Source organism: Pieris rapae, chromosome 2 (assembly GCF_905147795.1).
Source record: "Pieris rapae chromosome 2, ilPieRapa1.1, whole genome shotgun sequence".
Classification (NCBI taxonomy): Eukaryota; Metazoa; Arthropoda; class Insecta; order Lepidoptera; family Pieridae; genus Pieris; species Pieris rapae.
This window is the reverse complement of record NC_059510.1, coordinates 1,997,714-2,014,252: the sequence shown is the minus strand read 5'-3', so window position 1 is coordinate 2,014,252 and position 16,539 is coordinate 1,997,714. Positions and strand designations below refer to the sequence as shown.

Genomic DNA, 16,539 nt, shown 5'->3' with positions numbered 1-16,539 from the left:
TGTTATAAATAATTTCCATGTTATCAAAATAGCACGTTTGGTACCTAGATTGGTAAAAATACAACTGTGTGTGTTATTAAAAATATAAAATATTAATATTAATATTAAAAATACAACACCTGCATTGTTTTAGAGAAATGTACAAAACTATAGTTAGTAACTGTGCGCGATTATGTTTATGAATGGCTCGCTACCGCCCGAGCGCCCCCGAGTGCTCAGCCGCTTTCTCTGTCTTTTCGCTTTACCTCTTGATCTGACATTGCGCTGGATGAAACAACAAGCTTTTTGGCCATGCTCGCGTTGAAGTTCGTCGGATGGGGAAGGGCCCTCTTAAGTAAGCTTCCTTTTTTGCCGGAATTGAAATCGAATGGTTGTAATTTATAATAGCTAACTTGAGAGGAGATGATGAAATGAAAATATTTGTTTTATAAGCAAGTCATTTATTTGTAAGTAGATAATACATCTAAAGTATAAAAATAAGCTATAAAAATTTACGCAGGTATAAGTACCTACATATCTTCTACAATAAAATTTGTATATTACATTCATTGAGATTATATTTCAAGTTACATTTAAATACATTCCTACCGCATATGGATTTTATTCTCACGTGAGATCAGTCGCATCTTATTCAATTATTATATACACCTACTTCTAAAAAATCGGTGGAGTCCCGTATTAAAATTAAGATCTATAGATACATTACTTAAAATCATAGATCATTGCTATGAACGCGGTTTAAATCTTGACATGTAAAAGTCACAATCTGGGCAATACGTAGCTGGGGGACTTAGAGTTTTCTTTCGACACAAATTGCATACGGTTTTCTGCCCATTAGACAATGTATTCGATTGGGTTTCCGAATAATTTCCATTCATCTGATGTGGTATCGGTGAATCAGTACCACCTTTTGTACCTGGCTCAAATGAGACTGATTTCTTTTGCATCTGTTTAGGTGGTGCCAAATGTTGATATGGATTATAATTCTGATAGCCATTCTGATGGTATTGACTGATCTCATTGCCATTTTCTCGATGGGGAACACAGTTTCTTGGATCGACGCGTGTTTGATTGGAGTTAGCGTCGGAGTAGTAATTATTTGGCATTTTCTGGTAAGAGTTTCCATTGTAGTTCTCAACTTCACCATGAGGGGGAGGAACTCTTTGATACGGTGAGGCATTGTAATGATTTGTATTACTACCTTGATATCGACTAGAATAATCGTTATTAGCGTAACTTGTCGGTGGGTGATAGCTCTGATAAGCTGGTGAATTTGTAGGTACGCTTTGATACGAGGAACTATTATTTTGTACGGGTTGAGGAAACTGACGATTTTGACCATAGTTGGCAGGAGGTGTAGGCGTTGTCGAAGGTTGTGGGTTACGATGATAATATGTATTATTCGACTGATTTGCTGGGTGCAGTTGATTTGGAGCGTGTGGATATGTGTTGGGAACTGTTCGTTGGATATTCTGTACTTGCTTTGTCATGTAAGGCTGATTATGAACAATAGGTGTAAGACGGTTAGCAGGGTTATGACTATAGTTCGGTGGGCTCGTGTTGTGACTCGGATATACTGATGGTGGTTGCGTATATGGTATGGGGTTGCTATCATTTTGGGAATTAGCAGGTAATGCTTGATATATCTGATTATTGTTTTGAACAGTTTGATTTTGTACGCATGAAGTCGTGTGCTTTTGTGCAGCAAGCTGTTGTTGCGAGCGCGTTGGAACTACTTGATAGTTCGGGTAAGAGTTTTGATTTTTAAAGTATTCATTGGCTTCGTTCGGCGTATATGAGGTTTGTGATAATGATGAAATAGTCGACCTTGAAGACTGGCTATCGAAAGACTCTTGTCTATGAAGTGAAGGTTTCTCTGTTTGTAGTGGGACAGTTGTCATTTCTGGTTTATTCATAGCCGATTTGAGAACTCTTTCTAATATGGGATTGGGTATATAGCTATCGTCTTCCTGATCTTCAGCTGTCGCCACTAATATGACTTGATCGCAAAATGATACTGATTTCTTTTTCGGCTTTGATCTATCTCCAGTATTAGTGGTGTTGTTTGTTTTTCCTAAATTGTACTCTTCGTCATTTTGCTTTTGTTCGGTCGATGATGAAGAGGTACGACGGTTATAATGTCCATTACTTGATTGGATTGAGCAATTAATAACATCTCTATTTGAACCCATATTGAGGTACCCGACATGGGATCTTTCATTATCTAGGGGAGATATAGGGGAGTTTTGAAGATTAGGTTCAAACCTAGAAGCGATACTTCTAACGCTTGAGTTATTATCTGCTGGTTTCTTTAAAAAGGTTTCTCCTGGTGAGGAAAGTTGACCCTCTATTGATCCGGATCGCTTCAGTTTTATAGCAGCCTGTTTGGCTTGGAGCTCCTTGAGCCAAGTATCTCCGGAACTGCCGATTGTTTCAAATTGGTTAGTCTTAGCGAGATTATTTTCATTCCTCAAAATTTGACTTCTTTTTTCCTGAAGTTGTGCTAGGAGTGACCCTTTTGGCACATCGTTATGTTCATCATTTATCTTATGAATGTAGTTTAGATCCATGTTACAATGTTGGTTAATTTTATGAAGCTCATCTTGTAATGGAGTTAAATCTATAGGTGGAGGCGGCGGTGGGAATTCTTCACTCGGTTGCCTGGAATGATTGACAGAATTCATTGGGCTCGGATACGGTGGCAAATCCAACAAGTGCGGCGATCTTCTTACGTTTTGAGGAAGAGGGCAATCTACCACGTCAATACCATTATCAAATGATCTAGTGAGATTCTGTATTGTTTGATGGGAAGGCAAAATATCTAATATTCTCGTCAGATCTCTCCTAACTGGACTTTGCTCTTGATGAACCATTGCTTGAGTAACAACAGTCTGAAAATTTTGTGACGTATTTGGAGAGTCATCTAAAGTACAGTTATAGTGGTTCGTTGGTTGTTCATCATATGAGGGTACAAATGGCAATGACTGCGGCTCTTCACCGTATTGCTCCGAAAAGCCTCCGTCTTCATCATTATCATTGGTATAATTATATACCCCTTGCGAAGCAGGAGGCAAGGGCTGTGGTGGACGGTTCTGTATGCCGTGCTCTGAGACTTCTGACTCAAACTTAGGCCCGCTAAGCTGGGAAGTAGTTCGTAGTGGTGGAGGAGGAGGAACTTTAGCGGCGGTCAACATTTTACCCGCACTTCCATGAAAACTTTTCCTCATTAGTTTACTTCTTTCAAGATTTGGATTAGTCCCACTTGCTGCAGAATACTCTAGATGCCCTTCTGATAAATAGCCGCTTAAATTATTTTTATCGTCCGTCTTTTTTCGTCCTACATCACCGTCATCAACGGATCCAACTCGCTTTTCTTTGCTGCTTTCTTCTTTCTTAACATCAGCACCTTCTGTTAAGTCGGGCATGGATCTGTTTTTCCTCCTTATAAGACCACCCATTAACTTTCTTCGTATTTTGTGTTGCTTTTTGTTTGATTTCTTATCTTCCACGGGTTCATCTTTTTTATCGACAGCAACGGTTATTTCTTTCCTAGCACGGCCACGGTCTTCACTTCGAGATCTTTTGTCCCTACTTTTTTCTTCTTCACGGGATTTGTGTCTAGGTGGCCGTTCCCGGGGAGAATTTTCAGTGTCATCTTCAATAGCTTTTGACTTTTTTGAAGATCCCTTTTTCTTGGGTAGAGTAGCATAGATTTCAATCGTCGTAGGGGCACTTTCAAGACCTCCTTTTGTGTTTCGGACAGGAGCCATTTGTGGAATTTCAGTCTGTCTAATGAAACCAGCCATTCGTCTTTGAAGACTTCTTGCTCGCATTACACAAGTGTTATGCTTCATTCTCGCAAATGTCATAGTATGGGGATTATTGTAAGGAGCATCCATAGCTGCACAAACTTTTGTGGCAGCTGCATCGCATAATACTAACGCAGTCTCATAGTCAGCGGCATCTTCTGCATGACGGGATTTCTCCAGTAACCGATCAGCTTCCATGCACAACGCTTCGCAATCTCCTCTAGTTATGAGTTCAGGAATTTGTGCAAGTTGTAAATTGTGTCGAAGGCCTTGTTGCAATGGAAGACTGTCTGTCGAAGACAGGGAATAGGAGTCGTATCCTGCATCACAAGACCCGCCGCTAGACAATTCTCCTTTACGTGTAGGACTACTGGGTATACTGCCAGGTCCTCTACCTCGAGGATACATGTATGGGCTTTCAATAGTGGAAGACGATGCGGAGGAAGCACTGTTTCTGTCGCCACTCCAATTTCCAGAGTCTCTTCTCGCCCGCGGTCTTTCTTGTGTGTCAGAAGCTGAGCTGGTGCTAAGACTTCGTGCCAATTGTGCACGTCTACTAGCATGTACTTCTAACATATTTTCAACCGCTTTTCTGCTGACATAATCACTGTCATTATCTGGTCCCGGAGTCATTGCGCGTCTAGCGAATCCATTCGTAGGCTTTTCGGGAGCGGGAGTGACGGCCCTTCGAGGTTCCGGCGCTGGAAATGGAACAACGTCTTTGGGAGCGTGACGTGTATCGCACGGTGTTCCATCAACTGCCGCGTACAAGAGTAGAAGCGGTTGGAACCTCGCGCGTTTACATTTTTCAACAACCTGTGACCATTCGGGTCCGATTTCTTTGACGTCAGCGTCGTCGAAGTATATCCAGAGCTTGAGTTTGCTATGGAAAAAGAATGTTGAATAGTGTTTTCCGTAGTACGTGACGAGACCGACGAGACGATGCGTCGCTCGGGCAGCCCAGGCGCGGTCGACACAAGAGTGAAAAGCGTCTGTTGGTCTTAGTTCAGTGCCGAGAGCTGAATAAACCGCAGCTACGTGTTCGGCTGATGGTCTTTCAGAGTCCCAGACCATGCCAATGGAAACCACCTCTGGGCGATTCATTAAAGTCCTGCAGATCTGAATCTTTGCACCGCAAGCGTTCTGAAAAGTAATGTAACAGTAAATTTATTGCTAAGTTAACATTATGTATTATTAAGACCTATCATAGTTATCCATTCGTTTATTTTTATTAGTTGATATAAAATTATAGACTATAAAAATAATACACTTACAGGACAGTCTCGTATGTCACCCATGCCTCCAGCCTTCTTCAACAAAAGACCGAAGCTGTCGCCATGTTCGCCAAGCGCCGCCTGCGCTGTTAGGGCGGTGGCAGATACGTAATGGACCATCTGAAATTAAAGACAAAATTTTGAGTTCAGTCATATTACCTATGTTTCACTAGGAACCTAAATGGATGCAGTGCCACAGTCCACAAAAATGCCTTTTCTTTGTAATGGGTAGATACTATAGCATTTTTTGTAAATTTCTATATGTAAGTTTATATATGAATAAATAAAACATACCTGCGTAAAGGGCAATGGTTCTGAAGTCGCTTGACAAGCCCCACACACAGATTGTTCGACGAGCATCATAGCGAACTTTCTATGTGGCACGCAGTGTGGTGCTCTGCAGGCGTCATCATCCCTTTTGTCGCCGGTACCAGCGGCCACATGTGCATGGACTCTTAGGAGTAGATGTTCGAAGCACTCGCTGGCGTCTGCCATGCAGCCAAGCTGGAACCTGGCTCCTCCGCCGCCCAAAGCACGCCGCAGACTGTCCGCCGCTGGGGCGCGTTCTGCTGACCATTGTAGTTGCGCAAATAATTCCTGAAAAAATAGAGAAATTGTTTCAGAACTGAAAAAAAATTAAAGAACTAAACAACGTACTTACACGAAGGTAGAATTCACAAACTATTTTAAAGTCATTATATTTTTACATATACGAGATATAATATAAAGAGCTGAAGTTTTGTCGTTTTACAGACTAAATATACATGACCTAGAATAAAATGAAACATGAAGGCAACTTCGCAACAAGCTCCAAAAGCTTTCGAAATAGTTTGAAAGCAAGATTTGAAGTTACATTTTATCAACACGTTCTGAATAAAAGTTACATATTATTAATTCTTAAGTCTCGCTTAGAACTAGATATGAACCTACTTCAATACGTGGTACTTTATTATACATTTATATACGTGGTATCGGTATAAAATCGAATCACATAATTGAAAATTGGAATATCTATCAAACCATTTCATACTCATAAAAAACCCAAACTGTAAAAGGAATTAACAAATTATAGTAAACATTAAATTGAGTTCAATATGAACCATAAAGCAAAGAACGATAGGTCACAGATATGCGTTCTCTGACCCGATAGCATTTTGTTTTTTATCACGAGTAATCACAATTTAATACAATCACTTCTCGATTCTACGTGCCTTTCTCCTCAGTTTAAACCATTGTTAGTATACATTTACAATCGATTAATATAGTCATAGTATAGTCGTAGATTAATATAGTAGGAATATATTATTATTGCAAACAAACTTATTTGATTATCCGAGTTCTGTAAATCAAAATACATATTTATGTAGGCGATAACGTAATCACTTTCGACATAATTTAGTAGAAATGGGTATTAGTTAAATGTATTTTTTTCCTATCGTAAATGTTTTACCGTTTTGTATATACATATTATATATTCGATCGGCACACTGATACATTGGTAAAAACAAACACAAGATACAATTTTTAATGTGACAAGCACTTAGAGGCAAACATGACATTCATTTAGAGCACATACAAATATCAATCGAAACAATTATTAAACAAAACATACATTACAAAAAAGAAACAATTACATAAAACTAAACAAAAATCGATTTTAAAGTGTGAGGGGAGCAACTATGGATATCCAAACTTAGCATCTTTAGTTTAATTGTTTTAAATAATTTATTTAGCTGTGGAGTTAGGAAATAAATAAAAAAAAACTGAAATATAATGATTATGTTATGCAAAAATTCTACGCAAATACACGAAATCCACGCGTGCAAAACTGCGGGCGGAAACTCATTAAACAATATCCTGGTAAGACTTTTAAAATAACTACCTTTCGATTGATCAAATTATAATGATCTTTATGCTTAGTAAGTTATAAGATGCCGATGTAAGGCGGATGCGGCGTGCATCGTGTTTTCCGCTGTTGCGTCCAATCGGCCATATTAAACATATTTAACATTATCCAAACAGTATCGAATATTACTACTTATTTTTTATATACTCTTCGTATTTAAAAAATAAGAGTATTGGAGGATCTTTAATTAATAATAGTAATTTATTGCAATTATTGCAAGTTTGCTGTCAAACATACTGTCTAGTGTCAAGACTCCTGGTGTCAACTGTCAACTGTATATCCTACCTATAGCTTGTGGCTTCCCAGTTACACAATAACAATATTTTATAAATAATATAGTAGATTTACCAAATCGTTAGGTAGTATACACAGTATATGTAAACTAAATGTTCTTATACATTGAAATTAAAACAACCTATGCAGCATCAAATCCAGCGTTATTAACCTCCTGTAAATTAACAATCTCACAAAACAATATATGAACACCCAGGTAGTATATAAAGTTTATTTATATATTCATATTTAAAATACATAAATGTCTAATAAATTCAACACTCGTCCGAATCGAATTTAATATCCAAGAACAATAGATCATTCAAATCACGCAACACGCAATCGACTCTCAAATCCTACGAATACAATTGTCTTATTTTACTTTTCAAACTTAATGCTCTTTTAGGGTCAAAACGGCTTCTGAATGCCAACTCTAATGAGTAACTGTTAAAAGATTGATGTGTGCGATTTATTCTCTTTACACAAAATGTTAAAGCATTTTATCATAGCCCTTAGAAGCCTTTTCTGGCTGGTTTAACAAATGTGAAAATTAAACGGACTATGAAATTAGTTTACTTAAAAGGATAATATATTTTGTATGTTTTATGAACGTTAAAGTTTTCTGTTAAGATTCTTTGTGCAGTCGCGGATATTCATTGGCTTTCTTTAAAGAATTATACATAATGATTAACTGTATAATTAAGTTCTCATTTACGATTAAATGATACTAGTAAATCATTAATATTTATCCTAACAACATAATGTATATATGTAACGAATTGTAATTACGCAATCGTGGTTCTTACTAATTAAGTATGGGAAGTCACGGAGTTTTGAGAACTGCATTAAAATAGGCAGTTTAAATGCTGGTAAATGTATTTTTTATATATTTTAATTAGCTTATTCCCATACTATATTATCGTCAGAGGTATTAAGTAATCTTTGTAAATATATATCGTAAGTAAAATAGTATTTGTACTACTTATTACATATTTCTGTTAACGTTGATCTTTTACTCATCATTATTTCTTTTAAGTTCATTTCTGTTACTTTTTTCTCCATTATTTGTTTTTATCTCTTCTTCTGTTTTTATCTCTTCAGTTGTATTATAAGGACAGCCAGCATTTTGCTTAAATCTGAATCTGTCTTCATCTGTATAAAATTATCTATCAAAATACGCAATATACATATAACACATCTCAACTAAGGGGTTTAAAAAAAATTAAATCCAATATAAATCGAAATAAAATTTACGATATTCCCTTTGAGGTATATTTAGTCAAAGGCTTAAATATTAATATAGATAAAACTTACACGAAATAACGTCAAGGTAGTTTGGCTTAAAGAAGACTCTGGTGCGTCTCGCTTGTTAGCGGTAGGCGGACGAGATCGCGGAAGCGTGTTATGCCTCACTCCAGCCAACGATCCCGATAAAAGTAAATCCTTAGGCGGCAAGAGCTCTCTATCTTTAAGCCCTTCGATCTTCTGCTTCTGAATCGCCGTTCCACTCTTCCCTCCATCGCTCGTCTCCTTACGTTTATACCGAAACTTAATCATTTCTATTTAGTCCGCATCGCTCGCACTAACACCCACAGTTTAATTTAATTTCTGAACACATCACTGCAAGACCAAGACAATGTACTATACATATGTACTCGATAATATCCGCAACGCAAATGGTAATTTGTAAACTAACCGCGTACTGGCTTTTCATTGGAATTTGTTGAACTGAACGTATCACTATCAGTATCTAAAGGCGGGAAGACACCAGTTGCCAGCAGGTAGGCGACAGGTGTTTGAAAGTGGGAAGCTATCGAACAACTGTCGGGTTGCGTCACTCCAAATGGGTTTTGTCACATTAACAAATCACTTGTAATTAGTTTAATGTAACACGAATTAACTTAAACAACGCGAGGCTTTCGTATGACGTCTAAGTTGAAACTAACGCGGGCGTAAAACCTTCCAGGTAGAGCCGCTTTTTATAATCTATTGTTAACTTATCTCACGTGGGCAATCTCTCTTTCCAACTTACGGTGCGTGTATGTTGCTATCCCGTTCGTTTATGGGCCTACGGCGCTTTGTTTATTTCTATGTAACTAGAAAATAAACCGAGCTTTTGGAGGCTTTGTTTGAGAACACGTGCGTCAAGTCATCGGCAACTTTTAGCACCTCAAATCGAAATAATATGTTTTGATGTTCGTGTTTTTAATTTTGACTTGAAGTAACTTTCATTCATTTGTAACAAAATTTTTTTTAAAAATTTAATGTTTAGTAGACATATTACATTCATATTTACCCTAATATATTCATTACATATTCCTAAATCTTTTGTTATTTGATAACATTTCTTAGTTGCTTAAAAAACTTATTATAGGTGACCACACTATATAAATATTCTACATGACTCACGAAGGAAGAATGAAAATAAATATGGGATAAACAAATCACTTGTCAAATTAACAGGAGTAAAAAAGGTGTTTTAAAATATTGCTATACACATCGAAAAGGCATAACACTTAATATTAGTAACAGATGTGATGGAATAACTCGATCACCATTCCTTAATAGTGAGTCAGTGTGAAAGTATGTGGTACAGCATCCTTTATAAACGTTATAAATTTAAGACTGGTCAATGGGTCTACGTTTACATCCCTACCTTGAAGATATCTACAGATCTAGAATCTTGTTTTTCCAGTCAACCAAGAATTTTTATTAATGAACATAGTTTTAAAGTTATTATTGGCTGTTATTTTCAGATATTTATTTTGTCTTATTTGTTTATTATTTAACTTCTATTTATATGTTATTACTTATTAATAAAACGTAATATATTTGGAATGAGGAAGACAAATTTAGCAGTATAATTATTTTTTTGGCGACAACTAATCGACTCGATATTTTGTAAATATAAAATATTATTTTGATAGTATGAATTGACCAAGGCACAAATTTATATTATTCATAAATGACATAGGCTTATGTAAGCGTAAGTGTGCGCAATTGTTTACGTAACTTTCGTAAAGAAAGCATTTTATGTAAATAACGTGTCTAAACGCTAAACGTCGTTTGCGGAAGCGTATGTAACTTAAAATGTTTTTTAAATTACTTCTTATCGTAATGGGAAATCGTTAAGCGTGATTCACGTTAGCCTAGAACCGTATTAGGTGGCATCTGCACAGTTTGGACTTCAACGCCCACAAAGCGTAATTTCATAGATAAGGGAAATTTATAAGGAACATCGAAATGAAAAATCGTTACAATAAATTATGTCATATTGTGTTGATCAAAGTTTAAGGTATTACATATTAAGTATTAGTTATAGGTATTAAGGCTTTATTAATAATGTAATATAGGTAAGTACATTTCTTTGTATAAGTATTAGATGTGTTAATTTATTTATAAAACTTTGTTAAGATACAGAAATATTAAAATAATGAAATAAAAAGCAGAACAATATCGCATTCAAACGATCTCTTTCAGGCAACCACTGTGAGAAAAAAGTAGAGGTAGATAAGGTGAGCTCAAGAATTGAAAAACTACATAAAACATAATTATTTAGACAAAAGAAATGAAATAAAGCAAAGCAATTATAACATATATAAAAAGTGAAAGGGCCAATAATAAAAAAGGACACATGAATCACGACAATTTCCGATCAGTTATAACGAATGTTAGGGATACCATGTGGACAGGTAATGCTTGTAAAATAAAAAAATAAAATAGTTTGTAATTATCTATTTGTATGGCCTAGCCTTCTCATTTTCTCAAAATATTATTAAAAGTACAATTAATAGATGGGCCGGACTGTTGACTATTAATTATTAGTAATAATTATTAGTAATAGTCAACTATTAATTATTAGTAATAGTCAACTATTAATTATTAGTAATAGTCAACAGTCCGGCCCATAGGTGGACATTTTTTTAAACGTTTGGCAAAAACCTACAGTAAATGCAGGACATACCTAAATAATAATGTACATATTTAGCAATATTGTGTCGCTGGCTCCCTTTGCGTACGGGACATAAATATTGAAAACAAAATGACATATCATATTTTAACACCTTTGGTTATATTAATGCAGTTTTACTAGGGAACCTTATCGTTTCGTGTTAATTAAAATAGCGTATAATCAGTGATTATGTAGCATGCTAATGGTGAAATAATGTTAAAAACGGTTCAGTACTTTTTGAGCCAATTCGTTACAAATATGCTTACATACAAATCTTTCCACTTTATAATATTATTAGAGATTAATGAACTGAATGAGATTAATAACGTAATGAAAAATCATTTCATGTGGACGAAAAATGTTAACAGGTAGTTAAAAATTTCCGCTGTATATAACACGATAATTTTCTATTGATACATCCGTGGTACTAACATGATTCCAAAGCATAAAGGTAAAACAACACCACAATATCAATGAAATGACGATCGTGAGATAATTCTCACCGTCTATGATCCAGTTACTATGAGAAATATATTCAATTACATATAACTTCACAGATAATTAACACGATTCTACACGTAACGATCTATTTGCGACAATGAGGAAATTTGTGATGTATACGAATTAACATATAGGATTTATTAGTCTTAATAAACGTTACACGCAGAGCAATTAATACCAATTCGACTTAGGTTCCTTCAAGAAAAGAGCGTACCAATTCTTAAAAGGCCGGCAACGCACTAGCGAGCATTGAGAGTTTCCATGGGCGGCGGTATCACTTAACATCAGGTGAGCCTCCTGCCCGTTTGCCCCCTGTTCTATAAAAAAAAAGCTAAAACGTATTGGGCTAGCGGCTTCATCGGGCGACTCATCCTTGAGGTCGTAGATTCAACCCTCAGCTGCACCAATTGACTTTCTATGTGCGCATTTAAAATTTACTGAAACGGTGAACGAAAATATCGTGAAGAAACCGGTATAAACTCAAACATTCGACGGCGTGTGTCAGGCACAGGAGTCTGATCTCCTACTTATTACAAATGATCAGGAAACAGATACAAAAATCTGATCGGACCTAAATAGTCTTATGTGTTTAGTTAGTGTGGATGTTATTTATTTGAAAATTAATTTGAAATAGTCTCTTTTAATAAACTAATACTTTAAAAAATACTTTAAAAAACTAACTTTGACTAATAGAAAGTTTAGTAAAATATACCACCCCTAGTTCGAAAGATGATGCTCATATAATATTTCCTTAATATTTATATACAATTTTCCTTATGAAGCAATGCAGAAGGTTGCAGCTTTCGACACAAGCTTCGTCATCACTTCTCAGAAGTGCCAAGGCGGATTCAGTCCGCATGCCGTTACAAAATACGGGTTTTCTCATACAGTTCATACTAGCACCCTATTAAGTAATTTGATCATTGATTTTCTGAGATGCGAAGTTCAAACGAAAAACATGAAGAAGACCAATTTTTTTATGTTTCTAACAAACATCACACATGTTAAAACGAGGACAATCAATATCTATAAAAATATGTCGTAGAAAGGAAAATGAAAATGACATGAGAACTAAAGATGGCGAAACCCTAATCAAATCCATGCAAGGTTCTCACAATCCAGTAATCACAGCACATAACGAAGGGTCTCTTTGTATTGAAGAAAAAGCATGAGTTCGCCATGTACCTTGATGGCTGGAAATCTTCCACAGTCCGTTTAACAAGGCATTTTCTTTTGCGAACTCGCGAACTGTGGAATCGACTCCCGGGGTCGTTCCTGAGAGATACGACCTCCAACTATTCAAAATCCGAACGTACAATCAAAAACCGGCAATGCACCCACTAAAATGGGTACCTATGGGCTGCTATGACGTTTTTGGCACCCTGCAGGCTCGTAAAAATGTACATGTAGGAAAAAAGAAAATAATGAACACAGCATAGTTTCTAAAACGACTCGGCGAAAGTGATGTCTTCACTTTCAAATGGAGTTGCTGAAAATATCCACAGAGTCATCGATTTTATCACTTACTTGTTCTATAGAAGGATGTACGATTATCATACGAATTCTTGAAATTGGCTATTTCGATGCATTGTTATATTCAAACAATTGGTTATAACTTCTACGCGCATTGAATTCATAGAATTGTTGTTGCAATAATTTTACGCCGAAATCGATGGCTAAAGTAATAAAACGTTATCTAAACATGTGTACTGATTCTGGCAACACAATATTAGCTTAATACAATAGTTTAGCAATACAGAAATGTAAACCAATACAGATAGGTAGGGACACAAATTCGAATACGATTGATGTGTATGTAGTGGTGATATAGGTCCTCGTATATAGTCTTAAATTTGGAATGGAGACAATAGGGGGACTTTTAGGAGACTATATCGGCATATATGCTATACGGCGTAGGTGCTTTTTTTGGACATGTAACACGCAGGTCACCAGAAAGTTTAGAAAAACTTGTCGTGAGTGCCAGAGTGGACCAGATTTGGAGGCCGATCCCCTAGTAGCTGGATCGGTCAAGTAAAGGATTTTACAGGCCTAACACGACCTTCAGAAATGAAGAATGCGACTAAGGTATTATACCGATGCATGACTACCATGTTTTAGCTAATTCAAAGTGATTTTTACTGACTATTTGCTTTAACACTCGCAGTGAAGGAATCTTGTCTATATTAGTTTAAAATATTTTTTTGTTACAAGTTACTATATTGTTCATAATCGATTGTGTATTTTAACGGCCTATTATTTTGTGGTCTGCAATTCAATTGTTCCATACAAGAACATGTAAATATTCTTGACCTAAAACCAATTAATATAAAATAAGTCTGTATAAGGCTCACGTATGATGACCTCATATGCGATTGGTCTCGCGTTGTTCACGCAACTTCAAATTCAATCAAACCGGATCGCTGTGTTGTAAGTACATTGTATTGACATTTTAAGTTAGAACTTAGAAGGGAAAGGATAGAAATTTGCAAGAAACACCGCATAACTACAATTTACAACACAACGTATATACTTGGCAGCTATTTAAATGGCGAAAATTTAGTTTGTTGCAACGAATCATGTAGTCGATTGACTAAGACTCAACTATAATTGAAAAGGTGAGCCCCGTATTCCGTTCAAGGAGTTCTCTCTACTTAAGATGGCATTGACTTTTAAACCCGCTACCATTAACCCTTACGCGGTTTCGCGGGCTTGGTTTCTCTTAAGGATACAAAATACACTTTAACAAACCACTTTTTTTTAAAAACAATAAAATAGAAGTGGGAGTGACATCGGACAAAGAGAGCATTAAAATACGTAGGAGTATACTTTGGCGAATTTGTTGACACAAGTGTCTTGAGTGGGTTTTATGAACAATACCGCTTATAATTATAATAATTACGAAATAATTAATGTCAAGCCAGCACGGAATGCAACCCTGAATGCTATCGCAATCGGAGACATTTAGTACATACGTTTAGCGCAAGGGCAACCACATAAAAAAACGTCACTAATCACTTCACAGTAACACTATCACTTAGCACTGAATCCAAAATGCGCGAATTTTGTCGATTTTCGAACGTATACGCGTCTGAACGCGTTCGTAGAGCAGTTGTAAGTTGCGTGTACGCGGGTCGCGGGCGCCAGCGACAGGCTTCGCAGGTGCGACAGAGACAGATGTAAGGCTGTAGCGCCTATCTCGTCAGTAATGAGTGCGAGGGAGATAGATGGGAGGCAATAGCGGGAGTCCGGTTACGTATCTCGATATGGTAGTTGTAGAGATGAAGCCTGTTGCGAGCTTTTTAAAACTTTTAATTAGCGTCTCAGTATAATGAATATGCCAGGTTCTATGTTAAATAGTACTACAACATGTCGAAATTCTTACATTCTTAATTAAGATGTAATTTATTCTAATAATTAACTAGATGTATGTATTAGGTATAAAATGTAAATATGTAGCCAGGGCAATGGTTACCTTGAAATACAAATGTATCGAATTTGTTAATTCTGTAGATAGAATATTTTTAGAAATGCTATCGTTGAAACTAAGATGCCATTTAGAGAAAACATGGCTATTATCTACCTATTAATAAAATTTGTTTTTTTTGTAAACTGTTTTATATAAAGAGCCACAAAAGATAACTGCCACAGCCTATGGATACTCTTTTGTTAATTTATGGCAGAGAGCTCTTTTTTTAAAACCTCGACTATCTCCTTGGGACGAGATAGTTTTCAAACTTGTAAAACAAAACTGAAACATTGTTTTTATGTTTCATCAATAATAGACTTATGGCGGATTTACGGCAGCCTATGCACTTGAAAAGCAATGCATCCATAGGCTATCAGTTAACATTAGGTGATCCTCACGCAAGTTTGTTATTTAAAAAGCTTAAATTTAAACATCTTGATGCTGTTATTTATAAACTGACAGTGCCAACGAGAAAACATTCAATAACCCTTACATTCATAGTATGATGAAGGTACAGTAACTAAATGTTAGAGTAAAAAGCATTTAAATATAGGTTGACTACATCGGTACTATATTTAACTCTGATCTTATAGCACCGTTGATGAAGTAACGTAATGATAACGATGTTGTAACACGTCTTATCATCGGTTATTCCTCTTCCGTCAACTACTCATACGCATAATCACAGAGCATATATAAGGTTAAATTGCTCAACAATTTTACAACTTTAGTTAATACATTGGGATATCAAAGAAGAAACACATTAAAGAAAATAAATACTGAATTTTTCAAAGAAAATATTTTTTTTTAGGGAATCTTGTATAAGTCTGGGCCTCAAATGTGTTCCTATTTAATGATTTGTCCATCTAGGCAAGTTGGTGATAAACGTCCTGTGTCTGACACACGCAGAGTTTTTCTGTCTAAGGCAAGACACAATGATTTGGACACAAAGTCATTTGGACTTTGGTGTACAGCCGAAGATCGAGCAGGCCAACAATGCTCTTAGGGATACATAGACAATTTTAAAATTTATTAAAAAAAAAACATACCAAGGGGGTTTTTAACAGTTACAGTGCTAAATTTATAATGCATCACGCGCACATCTGTTGAATTGCCAACGACGCAGCCTTAGACATTAAGGTAATTCGAAAACGGTTGGGCAAATCAGCAATTTAGTACGTGAACAGTTTTCATGACCGTTTCTAGTCTAGGAGTAGTCATGGTTAAGGTAAAGATATTTTTATACGGAAATACATATACGTCGGCTTCTCTTCTCACCCAAGAATTTCAGTATCGGTCCAGGTGTTGAGTTTACGTGTGTTATTTTTTCTATAATGTACGATGCTTCCGCGTCAATA

At 36.1% G+C, this 16,539-nt stretch overlaps 1 protein-coding gene across 4 annotated transcripts in view; it reads right to left on the bottom strand.

The window, feature by feature from the left end:
* Positions 1 to 493: 493 nt before the first annotated feature.
* The window catches only part of LOC110995186, a 66,549-nt gene continuing 50,503 nt past the window's right edge, over positions 494 to 16,539 (bottom strand). For 2 of the 4 annotated variants that reach the window (XM_022262234.2, XM_022262237.2), the window contains 3 exons: positions 5,378 to 5,680; positions 5,084 to 5,203; positions 494 to 4,952 (listed from right to left, as the gene is read on the bottom strand). In XM_022262234.2, coding sequence (XP_022117926.2) covers positions 726 to 4,952; positions 5,084 to 5,203; positions 5,378 to 5,680 — 4,650 coding nt within the window. In that variant the 3' untranslated portion in view covers positions 494 to 725. Of the gene's footprint in view, positions 4,953 to 5,083; positions 5,204 to 5,377; positions 5,681 to 8,576; positions 9,390 to 14,687; positions 14,822 to 16,539 lie in introns of those variants that run through there. The other 2 variants (XM_022262235.2, XM_045632490.1) reach the window with 2 other exon arrangements.